The 17096-nt window shown below is 40.6% G+C and overlaps 1 protein-coding gene across 1 annotated transcript in view; it reads right to left on the bottom strand.

Annotated features, from left to right (window-relative positions):
- The window catches only part of TG (thyroglobulin), a 168749-nt gene that overhangs the window by 83317 nt on the left and 68336 nt on the right, over positions 1-17096 (bottom strand). The window contains exons 34-37 of the mRNA XM_075495481.1: positions 16911-16976; positions 3600-3734; positions 2287-2451; positions 198-420 (exon numbers count right to left, since the gene is read on the bottom strand). Coding sequence (XP_075351596.1) covers positions 198-420; positions 2287-2451; positions 3600-3734; positions 16911-16976 — 589 coding nt within the window. The remainder of the gene's footprint in view (positions 1-197; positions 421-2286; positions 2452-3599; positions 3735-16910; positions 16977-17096) is intronic.

Raw genomic sequence — 17096 nt, 5'->3', positions numbered from 1 at the left:
CTTGAGGTGCTTGCATGCATTAACATATAGACGGAGAAATTATTCTTTTTGCTAAACAAAGTCCCAAACGTGTATTGAGCTGTACCCTATAGGTTCTTTTGCAAGAAGGGACATGAATATCGTGGTCATTACTCCAGCTACTTTCATACACCTGAATGGAACAAGCGCTTCTGCTGATGATTGAAGGGTTTTCTTACCGAGCCACAGTAGCATTCCAGGTTTCCACCCAAGCAAACGGCCCTGGAGGACTGAAGCGCCTCTCTGCAACGGGAGGTGCAGCATACGGGATGCCCAGGAACTGGTTGATATTTCTCCACTCCAAGCCAACACGGATCACCTGGGATTTGCCTATCAGATCTCCATGAGATGGGATGTACACAGATGGAGTTAAATCCGATTCAGAAATGGACAGGAATAAATCTGTTGGGGGGCAGGGAACAGAGGAAAAATAATTTGCTTCTCAAGTTAGTACCATTTCAGCAATGAAAATTAATCCCATTTCCCTTAATTTTAAACTGTTAAGTGTCTAATTCACTTCTTCAATTGAAACATAGATAAATTTGTGTTATTCTCTCCCTATAAAATACTTCATGCTATGCTAGATCTTAGCTGCTGGATATGAACATTTAACTTCCCAAACCCTTACTCAAACATTTATTCCAGATCAGACATCACATTAGAATATAAATCTGAGCATTTCTACAAAAAAGGGAGAGAGATTTTCAGACTTCCTCCCCAGCTCTAAAAAGCACAATGTTAAACCTTTAAACATTTATAGCAAGTCAGAAAGAAGAAAGATAACCACTCAGCTCATTGGTTTGGGCTCTCACCAGGAAAGAGCTGCACTTCAGTCCCCTTTCCAGCAGCTGTTTCATCATGCGAGACAGAAGACCTTCAACAGAAGGCAATAAGCACAACCCATATCCAAATTCCCTACAGTCCTGTGTAGGGACTGCTGTTCTTGAAGTGGGAATCACCAGTGCAAGTGCTCGCTAAGGCACATGCGTGTCTTCTACATGCCAGAGAAGGGAATGCAAGAGTGTAGGGTACCAGAGGGCCTTCATCACCATCTCCTGCCTTACACGCTATTGTGAATCCTGCCATTTTCTTCCACAGAACTTACGCCAGTATCTACATTTTAGATCAAACGTAATTGCTATCTGAATTTATTTTTTGCTTGCACAAAACTATGAAATATTAGGCGGTTATAGTTTGATCCAAATTTTTTTTCTTTTTTTATATAAGGGCTCTCTGAATCATTGGCTATATATCCAAATAAGAGGTTTTTCAATAGTGCCTTACTTTAAAACAGAGCTAAGTGATACCTCATACTATTTCTCTCCTAAAACAATGTATTTGATAGGCAGGAACCAAATTCTAAGTCACATGACTAAACCCAAAACTGTACATAAATATACAAACACACAAGTCTAGCTTTTATGTCTCAGTCTGTGATTTTGCTTCACTTGACAATGATAAACCCCTTTTTCTCTCATCAAGTTTGAACCTAGAAGGTTCTTATTGATTTCTCAATTCTTCACAGAAATTTCAGTGAAAAGGAAATATTTCTTCCCTTCCCCCTTTTTGTTACTTGGTTTCTAATTACTTCTAATAAAAGAAATAATCAGTACTACATGAAACGAAAGCAGTCTCTTTTAAAATCAAGGGAAAGAACCAACAAAACTTAGAGTTACAAATAAGTACGTAGCCAAACAATAGAATTTTTACCTGTCTACACAAGTTCTGTTTCTCTCTTAAATAATTTTCATTTCTTTAAAATATTAGTTCATCTTGGTTAAGGGGTTTTTGTTTGGTTGGTTGGTTGGTTTTGTTTGTTTGTCTTCTTCAGAGATGGTCCTTAAGACTTTCAACTGACAGTGGGGTTTCAACACTCCTTGTGTTATTCTCAGAGTTTAAACGGAAGAACATATAGAAACATCTTCTGCAGATGAAAAGGAAGGAGCTGGACTTTCATTACTGTTTTTTTGCTGTCTTTACCATTCTGCACTTTCCAAAACATCTTTCATAGACTAGACTTCCTTTATTATATCTGCTTCATTGTTAGATGGTAACACTATGATTTCATGCATTTATAGAAAAAGTATTTGGGGACATATTCCCATCCTGCTTGGCTGTAACTCCTCTGAAACAACAATGGACAATTTTCTAGGAGACATCCATATTGCTTTAGGTCTAGTGAGGATTTCCTCACTCTGCCATTCACAAGAATTGTGCACAGGCCACCGCAGTTGAGTTCCTTCCCCCACAGCCTTAACTTGCTCTTACCTTGTCTCCTATAAATATATGTAGCTGGCTCTTTGAGTAAAACCCAGCAGCTGTGCCCTCGCAGGCCAAGTGTGCATATCTGTGTATCAGGGTAGAAAAGGCACCTTACTGCTGAAGGCTGGATTTCCAGTGTCACCACTGTACATGACTGGTTCTTTGAACAAGCTGTGAGGTGAAACGTGAAGAAAAAGATCAGGTAAAAATGTATTCTCAAAGTATTTTGTATGACATTGTTATAAGATGCTTACAAGAAAGGTTTTACAACAGGTCAAGCAACAAGGATATGAAGTAGCTCTAAAGCAGAATAATGGGACATAAATGACCTCAGATTCCCAGAACATTCTCCAAAATAGCCAAAGGACAAAAGGTTATATTGGCTTTAAAATGGAGCAATACAGCAAGAGAACTGGTATCACAGGTTTTAGGAGAAGCAAAACATCTTCTAATAAAGTACTGAGGACCTCAGCTGAATTCAAACAATCCCCAGGGAGCCCCAGGGAAATGTTTCAGAATAATAAAATCCCTCTCACTCATCCCAGTTTGTACTCAGAGATGGGTATCCAACACTTTTCCTTTAGAAAGGCTCCTTCAAACAGTTACAAGAAAAGGAAAAAACAATAAGTTACACTGCTCACCCTCATAAGGTGAGGACCATCTACTGCAAAAAGTGGGACCATTCCAAGGATCATCTTCTGCAGTAGGTGGGAACTTTTCCTTATTTCTACTGCTCTGCAGCATTGAGGATTTTTCAGTCATGTGAAGTTAAAGGACTCTTTGCTGACTAGTCAGGCTATTGATTAAAGCAGTTCCCTGTGTTGTTACTACAGCCTGCTTCATCCCAGCTCTCAGTTAACCTGCCCCTCACGCACCACAGCTACAGGTTACTTTAGATAACGGTAGGTAACTCTATAGGTAGGTAACTCTATAACTCTTTAGATAATGGTAGGTAACCATCTGTCTCACTCGATGAGCTTCCCTTAACTGTTCTTTAGAAAATAATGACATCATCCCTTTAATTATTCACTACAATGCTCTCCAAGTTGTACAATGCCTGGAGAAGCAAGAGATCTCTGCACCCAGGAGGTGTCAAAATTACACAATCACTGCATGGCATTTTATGTCTATTGTATCTTTCTTTAGATAAACTATTTCAGGGCCCTTCTCTTAAATTCAGAAATACTGGGGTAGTCCTTAAAAATAAGTAAAATCAGTGTATCTATGTTGGGGCTGGGCGGCGTGGGGGGAAAGTGTTCTTGGTTTTTCGGGCTCACAATCCAGTATTTTCTGTAAAGCTATGAATAACCACTTCTTACCCGACAGACAAAAGTCTCTGGCAGTGAAGAAGTCATTGGATATATCTCTACTAACTTGCACAACTTCAAAGTTTGAGATGGAAGAATCCATGAGAACAGAGGACACATTTAAAGGTTCCCATATATCCAAATACTCTGTAAAATAAACCATAAAAAAATAATATAATTAGAGGAATCAGTAAAAACTTCAGAGGAAAATAATACAGAAGTAAAAGCATTGGGGAGTTCCCCAATGAAAGACTTTCATCTTCCTTTGCATCAACTGGGAATAAATGAAATATAATATTCAAAGGCCTCTGATTGACTAGAGGGTCCAGTCCCATTTTCAGAGGTCACGTACAACTAGGTTTGCAAAGGTATTCAGTTATTAAAGAGGTATGTCTGGAGCAGCTCCATCCAGGTTTGCACGTAAATCCAACTGATTTAAATAAAAGGTTTCTGAACAGGCCTAATTACATTAAAGGGCATGGGTCATAATGCTTGCACACGAGTTCCTGAGCAAGTACAGCCACTAACTCCTTGGAAAGGAAGTGGGGATCCTGCATGTGACCAAGCACTCCCAGCACCTTCAGCAGACACCCACATCTATATCTAAAACAGGAGCTGGTTTCCTAAGGTAGGCTTCACCTCAGTCACCTGCAAGGTAGATGTCTACATCTGAGTTAATTACACTAGACTCCTTGTACTATCAGGAGGAACAAACAGCTTTACTATACAATATCTCCATCCTGGTTTAGATGTCTGCTTTAGGATGAGACAAATCACCCCCCAGGAATCCACCGATTACATGAGCCATATGTCCATGTTGTCTGTACAGGGAACCTCATGTGAGTAGCTGAAATGGAGATGTCTATGTTGCCTGCATGCATCTACGTACAGAGAGCAAGTCCCAACCTGACAGACTAAGTGAAAATGAGACAATGGTTTTTGCAAATGTTACATTTTGTCTTCACTTCCCTTACAAGCAATCGACCAAACTCCCACAGAAGCACATGCAATTTTCACAGATTTACAGACTTTTTTAAAAGGTCACAAGGATTATTTTGATCATTTTAATCTGATTTTGTAGACAGAATTACATGAAATTCTATGAACTGTTCTAATGTCATGTAACTGCTACATAATTAAGATTTAATTCTATTTCATATATACATATACACAAATATGTACATATGTATATATACACATGTGTATTACATATATACAAACATGTATATTGACATATATACATGTACACATGCATGTACATGTGTGAGCATATATATACACATACATACTGACTCTAGTATTCATAAAGAATTATTCTTCTGTCTCACAGTGGATTTAAAAAAAATGCCACAAACATTCTTTTCTCATATACAAACAGATAAAAATATCTGCAGGCTCTCAATTTTGCACACAGAAGTCAAAAAAGAAGGCTTGGGAAAGAATGGGCCTTTAATTATTTTAGTTCCTTTCAACAGTTCAATATGTTTTAAAAGCAAAAGGGCTCTGCTGTGGCCACCGAGTCCTAAACAGGAGGTTGGCATTACCGTCTCCATGTAATTGTAGGGTGAGGACAGAGCTGAGTCAGCTGTTTCTTTGCTATTCCTGGTGAGCAGATCTTGCCCTATTGCTTGAGTTTTTGCCCTATTACCACACAGATGCAGAAGTTGTGACTGTTCATTTCATTAAAATTTCTTTTAGTCTTCTGAGAAATGGGTGACTTGCGAAGATGGCCAAAGTTTCTTTCCTTCCCCTCTTCACAGAAAGACAGCTGTTACCGTACTACCAACATCAAATCTGAAGCTGAGGTCTGCGGTTCACACAATCAGGGCTGTGGCATGCCCTCCCTGCAACTTGGAAATCCTGGTGTTGACATACTTGTTTGGTTGATGAGAATCCAAGACCCAAAACAGACCACAGACTAGCCTGGTTGCATCTTTCCTTGAGCAAATAGGCAAGGAACAGCAATGACTACATTAGATTTCAAAATTATTTTATTCCAAATAATTTCTGACAACACAGGGTAACTGCCACAACCCAGGGCTCTACGTTGATGCTGAAAGTCTTTGCTTTTGCAAGGTAAATCCTTCCCAAGGAAGTGTAAACCTCAAGCATGGGTTATCGCCCAGAGGACAAGCTGAAAAAAACTGATGTGCTACCACCATTGCCAAGGCTGTTACCTTAGTGCTAGCTCCTTTGCTCTCACCCTTGCTGAAGAAAACGTCTGATGGAGTGATGAACCGACCTACTGTACTCCATATACCTTCCCAAACAGCCCAGCCCTAGTTCACGCCTGTGAACTAGAGGCAAGAAGGCAGCACCAGGTCCCATGGGTCCTTTTCAACCACTTCAAAATCATTCTATTCCTGTTATATTTGGGAGCAACTCTTCTAAGACATAGAGGCTGAAAGTCTCCAGCTAAGTAGAAATGAAGGTTAATTTGGTATTGCACTGTTATATGTTAAGGACCACAAGCTTACTTGATATTGCAGAGTAGCAAAGTCATCATCAGCACTATACTCAGAGGTAGTCTGAACTAGTAAGGGAGAAATGACCTTTCAATCACAGCTTGACTTGTGCAACAGACCCACTGCACTTAATTTTTTCTTCCCCTTAAGCACTGACTATTCAATTATTTTAGAGGAACTCAGTGATTTTAGTCATGTGGAAATTACTACATTTCATATTGTCAATGGTTTCTCTATTTTAAAACTGCCTAACATGACCTGTTGCATGACCTGTCTTGGAAAATTTCAGCCTCTACAACTAGGATGACAGTTTGTGGCATTTATTTAGAAAGATACTTAAAAATAGAAATAAATTCTGTAAGTGATGGAGAATTAACCATTACATCCTCTCCAGAGATTATCTGCCTGCACTACTAGATCCCCCAGATCTTACTTTTCCAGACTATATCTTGTCAGTTTATGTTTTCAATTATGTCCTTTTTTTTTTTCTGAAAACATGAACAAGAAAAGATTTTTTTTTTTATCAATATGACTTAAACTTTGGTTTTATATAAGAGCAATGTTGCCATCTTGCACTGTGTACAGTAGTAGTAACTGAGGTCCAAGAAATTACTTGTTCCAAGTACTGGAACAAGTAATCTCTCTAGGTTCAGACACAAAGCTTCAAATTACTAGCTGTGGTTCTTTCAAAAAAGAGCCTTGTCTGGATTCCATTGTAGGTCAACAAGTCTGGGTGCATCAGTGGTTTTGGAAGATATTTCACCAGACTGACTCTGTCCCATAGCTTCCCTGACCCACCGAGTGACCTTGGGCAAGTCTCATAATCCTTATATGCCTCCGTTTGCCCACAGTTCAAACATTCAGAAGCGTTCTTGCTAAGCTAAATTCTACTCTCTCAGGAAAGAAATTCAACAAGTCCACAAAAGCAAAATAAAGTCCTTGGATTTACACCTCTGACACTTGAATTTGGCCTCCTGTATCTATTTCCCTGAGGTTTACTAGCTTACTGTTATTAAAATCTTTTGAAGGTGCTCAAATTAAGCTTGTGAGTGCACACTGCCATTATTAGGTACATGTAATGTGTTCGACATTTGATCACAAGCTAAACTTCCTACTTCTATATTAAAACATTTTTATTTTATCCCTTTATGTGGGATAGAGTCAAGTTAATCAAATTCATTTCAAATACATAGAAGACACAACGGGCATTTTGCAGCCCATGCTGGGCACGGAAGAGTGACATGATGCAAACATCCATAGATCGTACATTCATACCTAAACCACATTTTGCTTTGCTTATTCTTTGCCCCGAATCTCACAGAAGTGACCCTTGCAACCTCCCGCTACCCACATGGGTTGTTTTTTGGGTTGGTTTGGGGTTTGTGGGGTTTTTTTTCATTCTCAGTCCTGGACGAAGCATTCATACTTTCAGATCAGATTTACATACTGAGACTTCCAGTGTTTTCCCTTTCTGATCTTCTGCCCAGCTGACCCCAGATGCAGATAAATGCAGAAACACTAATGCTTATTTTAATGACAGAGCAAAGTCCTTTAACCCAGAGGCGTCCATGGCACCATTGTGGACATTGCCAGCCAGCAGTTAGTTGAGAAAGAGATTTTGGCTATTAGTTGTCTCCTTCTTCCCTTCTCCCAGCAGCAGATCCAGCAATGCCCACAGCCATGCACACCCACTTTATTACGGGGGCAAAACAGAACTTTTCATGGCTGATTGTGCTGGTTTTGGCTGGGATAGAGCTAATTTTCTTCATAGTAGCTAGTAGGGGGCTATGTTTTGAATTTGTGCTGGAAACAGTGTTGATAACACAGGGATGTTTTCATTATTGCTGAGCAGTGCTTACACAGAGTCAAGGCCTTTTCTGCTCCTCACCCCACCCCACCAGCGAGTAGGCTGGGGGTGCACAAGAAGCTGGGAGGGGACACAGCCGGGACAGCTGACCCCAACTGACCAAAGGGATATCCCATACCATATGGCATCATGCTCAGTATATAAAGCTGGGGAAGAAGAAGGAAGGGGGGGACATTTGGAGTGATGGCGTTTGTCTTCCCAAGTAACTGTTATGCGTGATGGAGCCCTGCTTTCCTGGAGATGGCTGAACACCTGCCTGCCCATGGGAAGCAGTGAATGAATTCCTTGTTTTGCTTTGCTTGAGTATGCAGCTTTTGCTTTACCTATTAAACTGTTTTTATCTCAACCCACGAGTTTTCTCACTTTTACTCTTCCAATTCTCTCCCCCATCCCACTGAGGGGGAGTGAGCGAGCGGCTGCGTGGGGCTTAGTTGCCAGCTGGAGTTAAACCACGACAGTCCTTTTTGGTGCCCAACGTGGGGCTCGAAAGGTTCAAGATAACAACAGATTTGATTAGAATGTGCTAGGTCAAATTTATAGCTGCTATTGCTGTTTAGCGATTAATCGGCAGGCTCTTGTGCTTGCCATAGGCTTGCTTGCCCTACTGTACCTTAGAGTCTAGGGCTCGTTAGCGGCTGCTTTTTGCTTTCACTGCTTGCCGTGCTGCTGTACTGCTGATCACCTTACTCTGCTGTGCCTGGGAACATTTTGATAACAGCCATGGCGATGTGCCTGGGCTGGCAGACGGCCAGGGCATCACTGCTGTTTCTGTGCTGCTGTACTGGACAGGCTGGAACTCCGGTGTGAACTCGAGTCGAAGGGACTGTGACCTGTGGATGAGACCATGTGGGAGCAGGACACCCTGAGGTGTCTGTGGCCGTGGATTAGTCCACACCAGAGCAGGTACATCTCAAAGTGTCTGTGGCCCTGGTTATGTCTGTGCCCCAGCAGGTATACGTCTCAAGGGATTGTGGCCCAAGGATAAGTCCCCGCTGGAGAAGGTACACCTCAAAGCATCTGTGGCTGTGGATAAGTCCATGTTGCCCGTGATCTAAACTTGCCTCGTCTAGAAACTGCTCTCACAAGGCACACAGCTACAAACTGGCACTGCTTTACTGAAAATGCATAGTGCACCTGATGGGCTGGAAAACATTTCTGGTTTATATATAGGTTAAGTTCTGACCTTCCAAACCACATTTTGGTAAATGCTTTGATTGGATAATTACAGCACTCTGAATCCAGCCAGCCCTGTAACTTTTATTGCAAAATTATAGGTGTTCCATACAGAAAGCCTCTCTCTTCCAGATGTTCTCGTCTGGGTAGGCAAGATTTAAGACTGGTTTTGCAATAGGACTCACACTGGCCTTACTCTGTTCCCACTCAAGTCGTAAGATGGCAAGACTGGAATAGATTTCCTGGGGCACAGAGTTCAGCCTCCCACTTTCACAGGCAATGACATTATAAAATCCTTTTCATAAAGTCAACAAAAGTTTCATCGCTGACTTCAGTGGAAGCAAAGAGGGGTCAGTTTTGAGTTTGCTGGAAAATCTGACATTTGATATAAGGAAACAGAGATACAGAAGTGCAATAAAATAAGTTAAATTTAGAAGAAAACTCATGAAGTTGAGGAGGTACATTAAATCAGATGAGGTTAACATGAGTTTAAGGAAGTAAATCAGATCTCTGGGTTCAGTATGCTTAATTTATGTTTAAAAGACAAATTCTCACCTTAATTCTGAAATTTGTGAGCCATATTTAATAGCCCTGACTCAAGCCAAAAACATGCTTACAGACTGAACTCAGTGCTTTATATTTCTAGCCTTCAGAGGTTTTTTTCCAATGAAGACTGCTAACCTGTCTGTATACCAACAATCTCCAAAAACAGCAAATCATCAACTCATAGTGGACCTGCAGAAAATATACTCTTTCTAAAATATAATTGCTTCTCATTTTTGTCCATCCACTGAGATTTGAATAATTCAAAACAAGTAATTTTCTTAAAACTGCTGCATAATAACTATAATCACACCTCAGACAAACATGTCCCAAACTAACAAATGTGTTATTTATGGCCTTTAGCAGTGAGCAAACTTGCTATGCTCATGTTAAATGCAAGCTTTCTGCATCCTTCAGTAGCGCCAATTATAGTAAATGGTATAGTAATAGGATACTAAAAATGTACGAGATATTTATCCAGGTTTAAAATGAGCTGTTTTCAACAGGCTAAAATCTTCTTGTTTACAAACAGAATAAAAATCGAACTTAAGACCAAAGATAGAGTAATTCTACACCAGAGGTCCAATATGCTGTATGGGGGCATGGTAGGTCAGTTCCCAAGGATGGATAAAAAAGACTGTCTTTGTTTCACACCAAGGATCTCTCTGACATATCCTCACCATTGTGGCAAAACAGGAAGACAAATGATACTATTAATCACCAAAGTCAGCTACATCAGCACCTGTACTACCATCAGCATCTCTGCTGAGAATGGAAATACCCCATGTGCTGAGATAGCCCGATGAGAAATTTATTCCCATGTCGGAAAATCCCGTAGCCACTTCTCAGTCTTACATCGAGAGAAGGACTATAAAACATTAGGGGATCACAGGAGGCAGAAACAGGAAAGGCCTAAAAGATCATTACATCCATATGCCTCAGTGGTTTCTCAATGAATTACTTGATTTGAATGGCGTGGGAATAGAGCCCATATGATCTGTATATGATCTGCAATCCCAGGCAGAGATCACCATTTAAGGGCCATTGTCTTCTAGTGGTTTCTAAATCTAAGACAGATAGCCGTATCCTATTTAAAACTGAGAAACCTGAAGACACAAATGCTCATTAAAGTTTGGATAATTACTGCATACAATTCATAAATCTCATAACAAAGTAGAAAAGCAGAAGTTATACATCAGTGTCACTCTTCCCTTCCACATGCACAGGAATATTTTCAGGCTCTCCAGTTTGATTTAAGCACAAGTATTCCTTCTAAAAAGCCAGGTAACATGTTTTGTAGATTGTTTTGCTTCTTTCAGTCTTAATTGTAAAGACAAAAACTTCCACAGCTCAAACCCCTGTGCATAAACTGTTTGAATAACAGCATTATACAACCGTAAAATAACAATACATAATTTCTCATCAAAAACTTTTCTTATCTCCCCCTATCTTACAGCTGGCTGCAGAAAGTTCCATCACAAACCTAATTATGAGACCTGACTGTTTTCTCTTTTATAAAACATTCCTCCATATTCACGCAACTCAGCGGAGTTGTTATTTAAATACCGACATAAGTAAACCAAGACTGCAGCATGACATATTACCATTTTCAGCACGGGCAGTCTTAAAATAACAGCTGTCCTTCCATCATTAAAGGTCACAGATTATACCTGAAACTCACCACAGATGGTTCCATACCCAGTGTCATCACAGCACGTTAACTTCTTCAGGGGAAAAAATGCTCCAAATGTAACAAGTCAGACTTTCCCAGTCTGTTCAGGCTATCTATTTTTCAAGCATTATTTCTCAGATAACAGAAACTATGTGGAAATCACAACAGACCAGCAGGAGCATGCTCTGCTCCATGTGATAGATGTACAGAAGACAAATAAAAGTATTCATTTAGTTAAAGATAAAAACCACACGTTCAGTTAAACGCACCACAGGTTAGTGATGAAGACTCGGAGAGTTTAACCTTGTATCAGAAAGGATATTGCAAGAATACAAATAGGCAAAACACGTTGAAGGAACAACAAAGCAACAAGAATTCAGGTAAAAGAGAGCGTGCAGCTCACCTCCCTCCTGCCAGACAGCAGTGACCTGCAGGCATTACAGAGCACTCAGTTCCCCTTTTTTGCGGGCTAATGGGGTATTTAATAGTGTTAGAAATGCCTAACAGTGCTGGTTGTAGGGGGAGTAACCTGGGGAAAGCCAACAGAAGCCTCAGGCTGTCAAGGGGAATCACAGGGATACAATGAGATGCTGGATGAACAATCTGGTATAAGGCAAAGAACGGGAAGAACCTCAAGCCTTCCCTCTTGCTATGTCTCTCCTGAGGTCAGCCTCACATGGGAAGGGATTTTTTTGCATCTCCCTGATTGCTGCAGGCTACTCTATCACAGGACATGAAAAGAAGCAGCTAAGGAAAATTAATTTCTGCCATTGCAGGTTCAAAAGTCTAGAGGTTTTATGAAGGTTACTGCTCAGGAACATCTTCAAAAGCCCAGATTGGGGAACAGAAGGAGAACAAATACATGGGTTTGCTCAATTTATTTAGGGAGAGTTTCAGTGAAGGAAATTCCAGTAAATTATTTGGGTGAGACAAAAGAATTTGATCTCAACTTTTCATCTTTTAAACCTGTAGTGACTGCAGCAGAACTCCCCTTTGTGTACGGTGGAACTAACAGGGCTGGACAGCACCTTGCAGCTCCCTGGCTCAACGATTTCTGATACTAGGATAAACTAATTCATTCTAGCTGTGTCTTGCTGACTTTGGGCAGTTAAAGATTGTACATGCAAGCTTTAAAAAAAACCCAAAACTAAACAAAATTAAAAAAACAGTGAGATTCTGAGTTTATAACATTGAAAGTGAGAGAAATTAAGACCTGGTGACAGTCCAAAGAAAGACAATCTAGCTCTGGGAGAGCTGGCTTCATTGTAGAACAAACAAATGAACAAAATGGTTTGGGGGCCACAAAATTTTCTTTTAAAGAGTGTTCTCCAGCTTATTCAGGGAGAAAATGGGGAATCTTGACAGGTTGGTTTGTGTTGATTTTTTTAAGCTAAAGAATGGCATTTTGACTTCTCCAGGGCAGAAGGATTCTACTGGCTCTTCAGAGATGATCAAATCTGAAGCGATATGCTTCCATAAGAGTAGAGATGGAGAAGTTGGTATTTAACAATGGGGCCTCCTGCAGGATGTCAAGGATTCCTCAAAATGCAGCTTCTTATAACTACATAAGTCAGCTATTGTAAGATGTTACTTCAGCTTGCAAATCGTGCTCTCCTGACCACCTAAGGAAAGACAGCAAAGGAGCCAATAGTCCTATTAATTTGAACTAGAAAAGCTGAAGCATGTGTGAACATGAGAAAGAATGCCTGTTTTCTCAGAAGGCTGAATGTTAAAACAGCTTTTTCATACAATTTCTAGATGAAGGTCCTAGCCAGTTTTCAGACAGAGCTGAAAGACAGCCTGATGGAAGACAGCTTGATCGCACAGATGTAAGTCTGCCCATTTCTCCAGCCTGTTGAGGTCCCTCTGAATGGCACCACACTCATCTGGTCTGTCAACCACTCCTCCCAATCTTTTATCATCTGCAAACTCACTGCAAGCGCACTCTGTCTCATTGTCCAGGTCATTATTCAAGATGTTAAACAGTATTAGCCCCAATATCAGCTCTGGGGTACACCAGTGGCTGGTCTCCAGCTGGATCTTGACTCCATGCCCAGCAGTTCAGCCAGCATTTAGTCCACCTCACTGTTGATTTATCTAGAACTTACTTCAGTTTCTGTGAGGATGTTATGCGAGACAGTGTCAACAGCCTTTCTGAAGTCAAGATAAACAACATCCACTGCTCTCCCCTCATCCACTTAGACAGTCATCTGACTGCAGAAGACTATCTGGTCGGTCAGGCATGATTTTGCCCTTCATGAATCCATGCTGATGACTCTGAATCACCTTCTTGTTCTTCATATGTCTGGAAATGGTTTGCGGGCTCTATACCTTCCCAGGGATCAAGGTGACGCTGACCAGCCTATAGGTCCCTGGATCCTCCTTCTTGCCCTTCTTGAAGATGTGGGTGACATTTGCTTCCTTCCCAGCCTCAGGAACCTCCCCCATCACCAGGGCCTTTCAAAGGTAGTTGAGAGTGGCCTCAGAATGACATCAACCAGCTCCCTCTGCACTCATGCGTGCATCCTGTCAGGCCCCATGGGTTTGTATGTCCAGCTTGTTCCCTACCCTGATCCTCCACTGAGTATAAGTCTTCCTTGCTGCAGTCTTCCCCCCGGTCGCAAGGGCCTGAAGGCTGGACTTACCAGTAAAGACTGGGGCAAAGAAGGCACCTCGGCCTTTTCCATATCCTTTGCCATCAGGTCTCCTGCCCCATTCAGCAGCAGACCCACATTTTCCCTACCCTTCCTTTTGCTGCCCATGTACTTGTAGAAACCCTTGTTGTTGAGGCTTTTTCTGTTATATGGTCCTACATGCTTCTACCCTATCGAGAAGAACAATGACTAAGATAGGCAAAGCATCTACTTCCCACAAGACTGAAAATAAGTCTGCAAATCTGGATTTCTTCACAACGTGTCGGGGCTGGAATGGCGTCAGCACCCTGACTGCAAATAGGAGGAAGCAAAGTGCTGGGCACCCTGTCCTGAGCATTGCAGATTGGCTAACTAGAAAATGAGGCAGTCAAATGCATTAATTGTCTATTGAAATATAGGCCTTAATTGTGCGTCAGTAAACTCAGACTCTAGACTGGACATAACATTAACTTCACTATTTCACAGAGCCTTCTGGCAAAGTATTCAGATTTAAGTATCTTTCTGATCTTTTGATGGAAAGTTTTGTTTGTTTTTTTTTTAATATATATGTATGTATATATATATGCTTACATGTACACACACACATATATATACACACATAACAGTGCCCTTTAAATAGTGACATTTTCTCACACTTACCATCTGGTTACCACACAAGAGCCACAGTAATCTTTTTTTCCCCCATGTACAAGCAATGCCACAATGTAGCAAATTCAGTCACTGCTAGCTTTATTATGAAGCCCAAGTCTAAACCCATTAATCTTCTATAGCATATATTAATATAACATATATAATCATAAAGTGTTTGGAAACAATGTTTATGAAAATTTTCCAAAAATCTCTGATGAGACAGAGATAGCAATCTGACCTAAATAACCAGGCCGGCACTTTTAGTATCAAAATGAGGCAGAACATAAGAAGGGCAGATGGTTCCCGGTTGCATTTTGAATGCCTTACGGCACAGGCTGGTGTCAGGGACCCAAAGAGTAAAGGATTGTGGTGCTAATTTGACGTCCAGGCTAGTTGCACTCTTTGTAATTCAGCGACTTCTCCTGACTGCTGTCCTCAGGACAACTGCTCTACTCCAGAATCCTGCCTCTTCATGGAAGGCTCTGCTCACTCGGGTGGTTAGCCAGACCTTTGCAAACCAGAGACTTCCCTAGTTGCTCTGCATTTGGAAAGATGACCTGGAAATGGGTGTGATAGATCAAGATTGTTACTAAGGGTAAGATGAGCACCTGCTTGCGGCGGCTAAGTTCTGGGCAGTCTTTAGAGTAGAAAGCACATGACGGATAGAAAGGCCTAATTTCCTTAAGTGCTGCTTAGGTCACTATTTTGCTAGGTTTAAGAAAGCAAGAAAAAAATAAAAGGAAAATGACAAAACTACTACTAAGCTTCACACTGGGAGGAAGAAAGCTTTAGTAAAGCAGTTTTATACATCCCAGGGAAAAAACAGTTTGCAAAGGAGTGGAATTGCTCAACCGACACATTACCCCACCAGCTCCTCAAAGCATTTCACACAAAAATTATTTCTGCTTACCTATAATTTTCTTTCTATTATATTAAAATGATCATTAAAAAAGCACAAATTCTACTAATAAATACAAATAATCTGAATATGATCATGACTGGTGGTCATAGATATGGTGATAAAACAGTTAATAATAAATTCTGAACTCAATATTGAAAATTCTTTGCAAATACTAACCATCTCCTGCAAGCCATGTTGCATATGGTTTAAGGAAAGACAGACACAAACAGATTAAAAATTTTGCTCAGATCAAACAGAAAATCAAGGGCAGAGATGGTTGAGACTTCTCAATTTCAGTCTAACCTGAGAGTTAAATTGAGTTATCTAATGACTAGTCAACCTGCTTCCTTTCCATTACACACAGCATTTAGCAGATATACGGTGTATTTCTGGAAAGGACACATCAGGGAAGCCTGTAGCTGTTGACAATTTGCATATATTTTTAAGGGGCAAGAGACGCAAAACCCTGAAAGACAGCAGTTAAGTTTCATTTATTAAGAGGATCCACCCACTTTTAAAATAACACCAGTACCATAAGATTCATTTACTGCAAGACTGAAATAAATTTTCTTCCCGATACAAAAAAGATGGTGTCATAGCAAGTTACAGCATCTCTTCAAAAGTGGGACCAAACACACACCTCTAATACTACACTCCTTGTGATCCAGTTCTAAATAATCTTTGAGATAATATTCCCACCCTTGCAGGAAACCACAAACAAGGACTAAAGGCAGTACAGCTTATTATTCTTCTACACCAATTATAAAGTGGTATGAACCAGCATTAATTTCCTGAGGAATTGCCCCTTTCATCACCTTGCTTTTTAGACATAAAGCTTTAAAGGGCAAAACTAGATTTGCTAAATTTGACTTTGCATCTCTATTGCAACTGTTTGTACCTACTTGAAAACTCATTGTCACTCCTCGCATTCAGCATTACTGACAGCAACTGCTGGTGATTTGTCTAATCTGACGTTCCTTGCCATCCTGGCAAGCGGCAGATGCTACAAGAAAGGTGCTAGAAACCCCACAACAGTGGACAATAACGCAATAAACAGCTTTTCGGGAGGCTACCCTTGTCAGAGCTTTTCTTCATTGGTCACTGCACTAAGATATGAAGTTATATCCACTGAAAGTGATGTGACATCCACACTTACAAACGATAAATTTCTTCACCAATCCTGCCAAATATTTTGCCTCAGTGACCTCTTGTGGCAGTGAGTTTGAGAGATATTAGGCCAGCGTTGTGCATGACAATTCCTTCTGTTTAAATGATACACAATTAATAAAAATGGGCAAACACCCAAATGAGTAAACTCATGGGGAACACAACCATTTCATTATAGTGTGATCATTTAGCAATACATACAAAATAGAGGATGTTACCTTTTTTTTGGCTTAATATGTGAATACACTTACCACTTTCTGGCCCAAGAGATAAAGTAACAGGTGGACACAGGTTAGGCATGGTGTTCTTCAAGTCAGCTAAAAGCAGAAAAAAACGAAACATTGGAAAACAATTACACTTGAAGGTTTAAAATATAATCAACACCTCAATATGTCCAGCATTACTTCTGGGATCTGAATGTTGCATCTTCTCACCAC

Source organism: Mycteria americana, chromosome 2 (assembly GCF_035582795.1).
Source record: "Mycteria americana isolate JAX WOST 10 ecotype Jacksonville Zoo and Gardens chromosome 2, USCA_MyAme_1.0, whole genome shotgun sequence".
NCBI lineage: Eukaryota > Metazoa > Chordata > Aves > Ciconiiformes > Ciconiidae > Mycteria > Mycteria americana.
The sequence above is the reverse complement of the archived record's forward strand: the minus strand, read 5'-3'. Positions and strand labels throughout refer to the sequence as shown.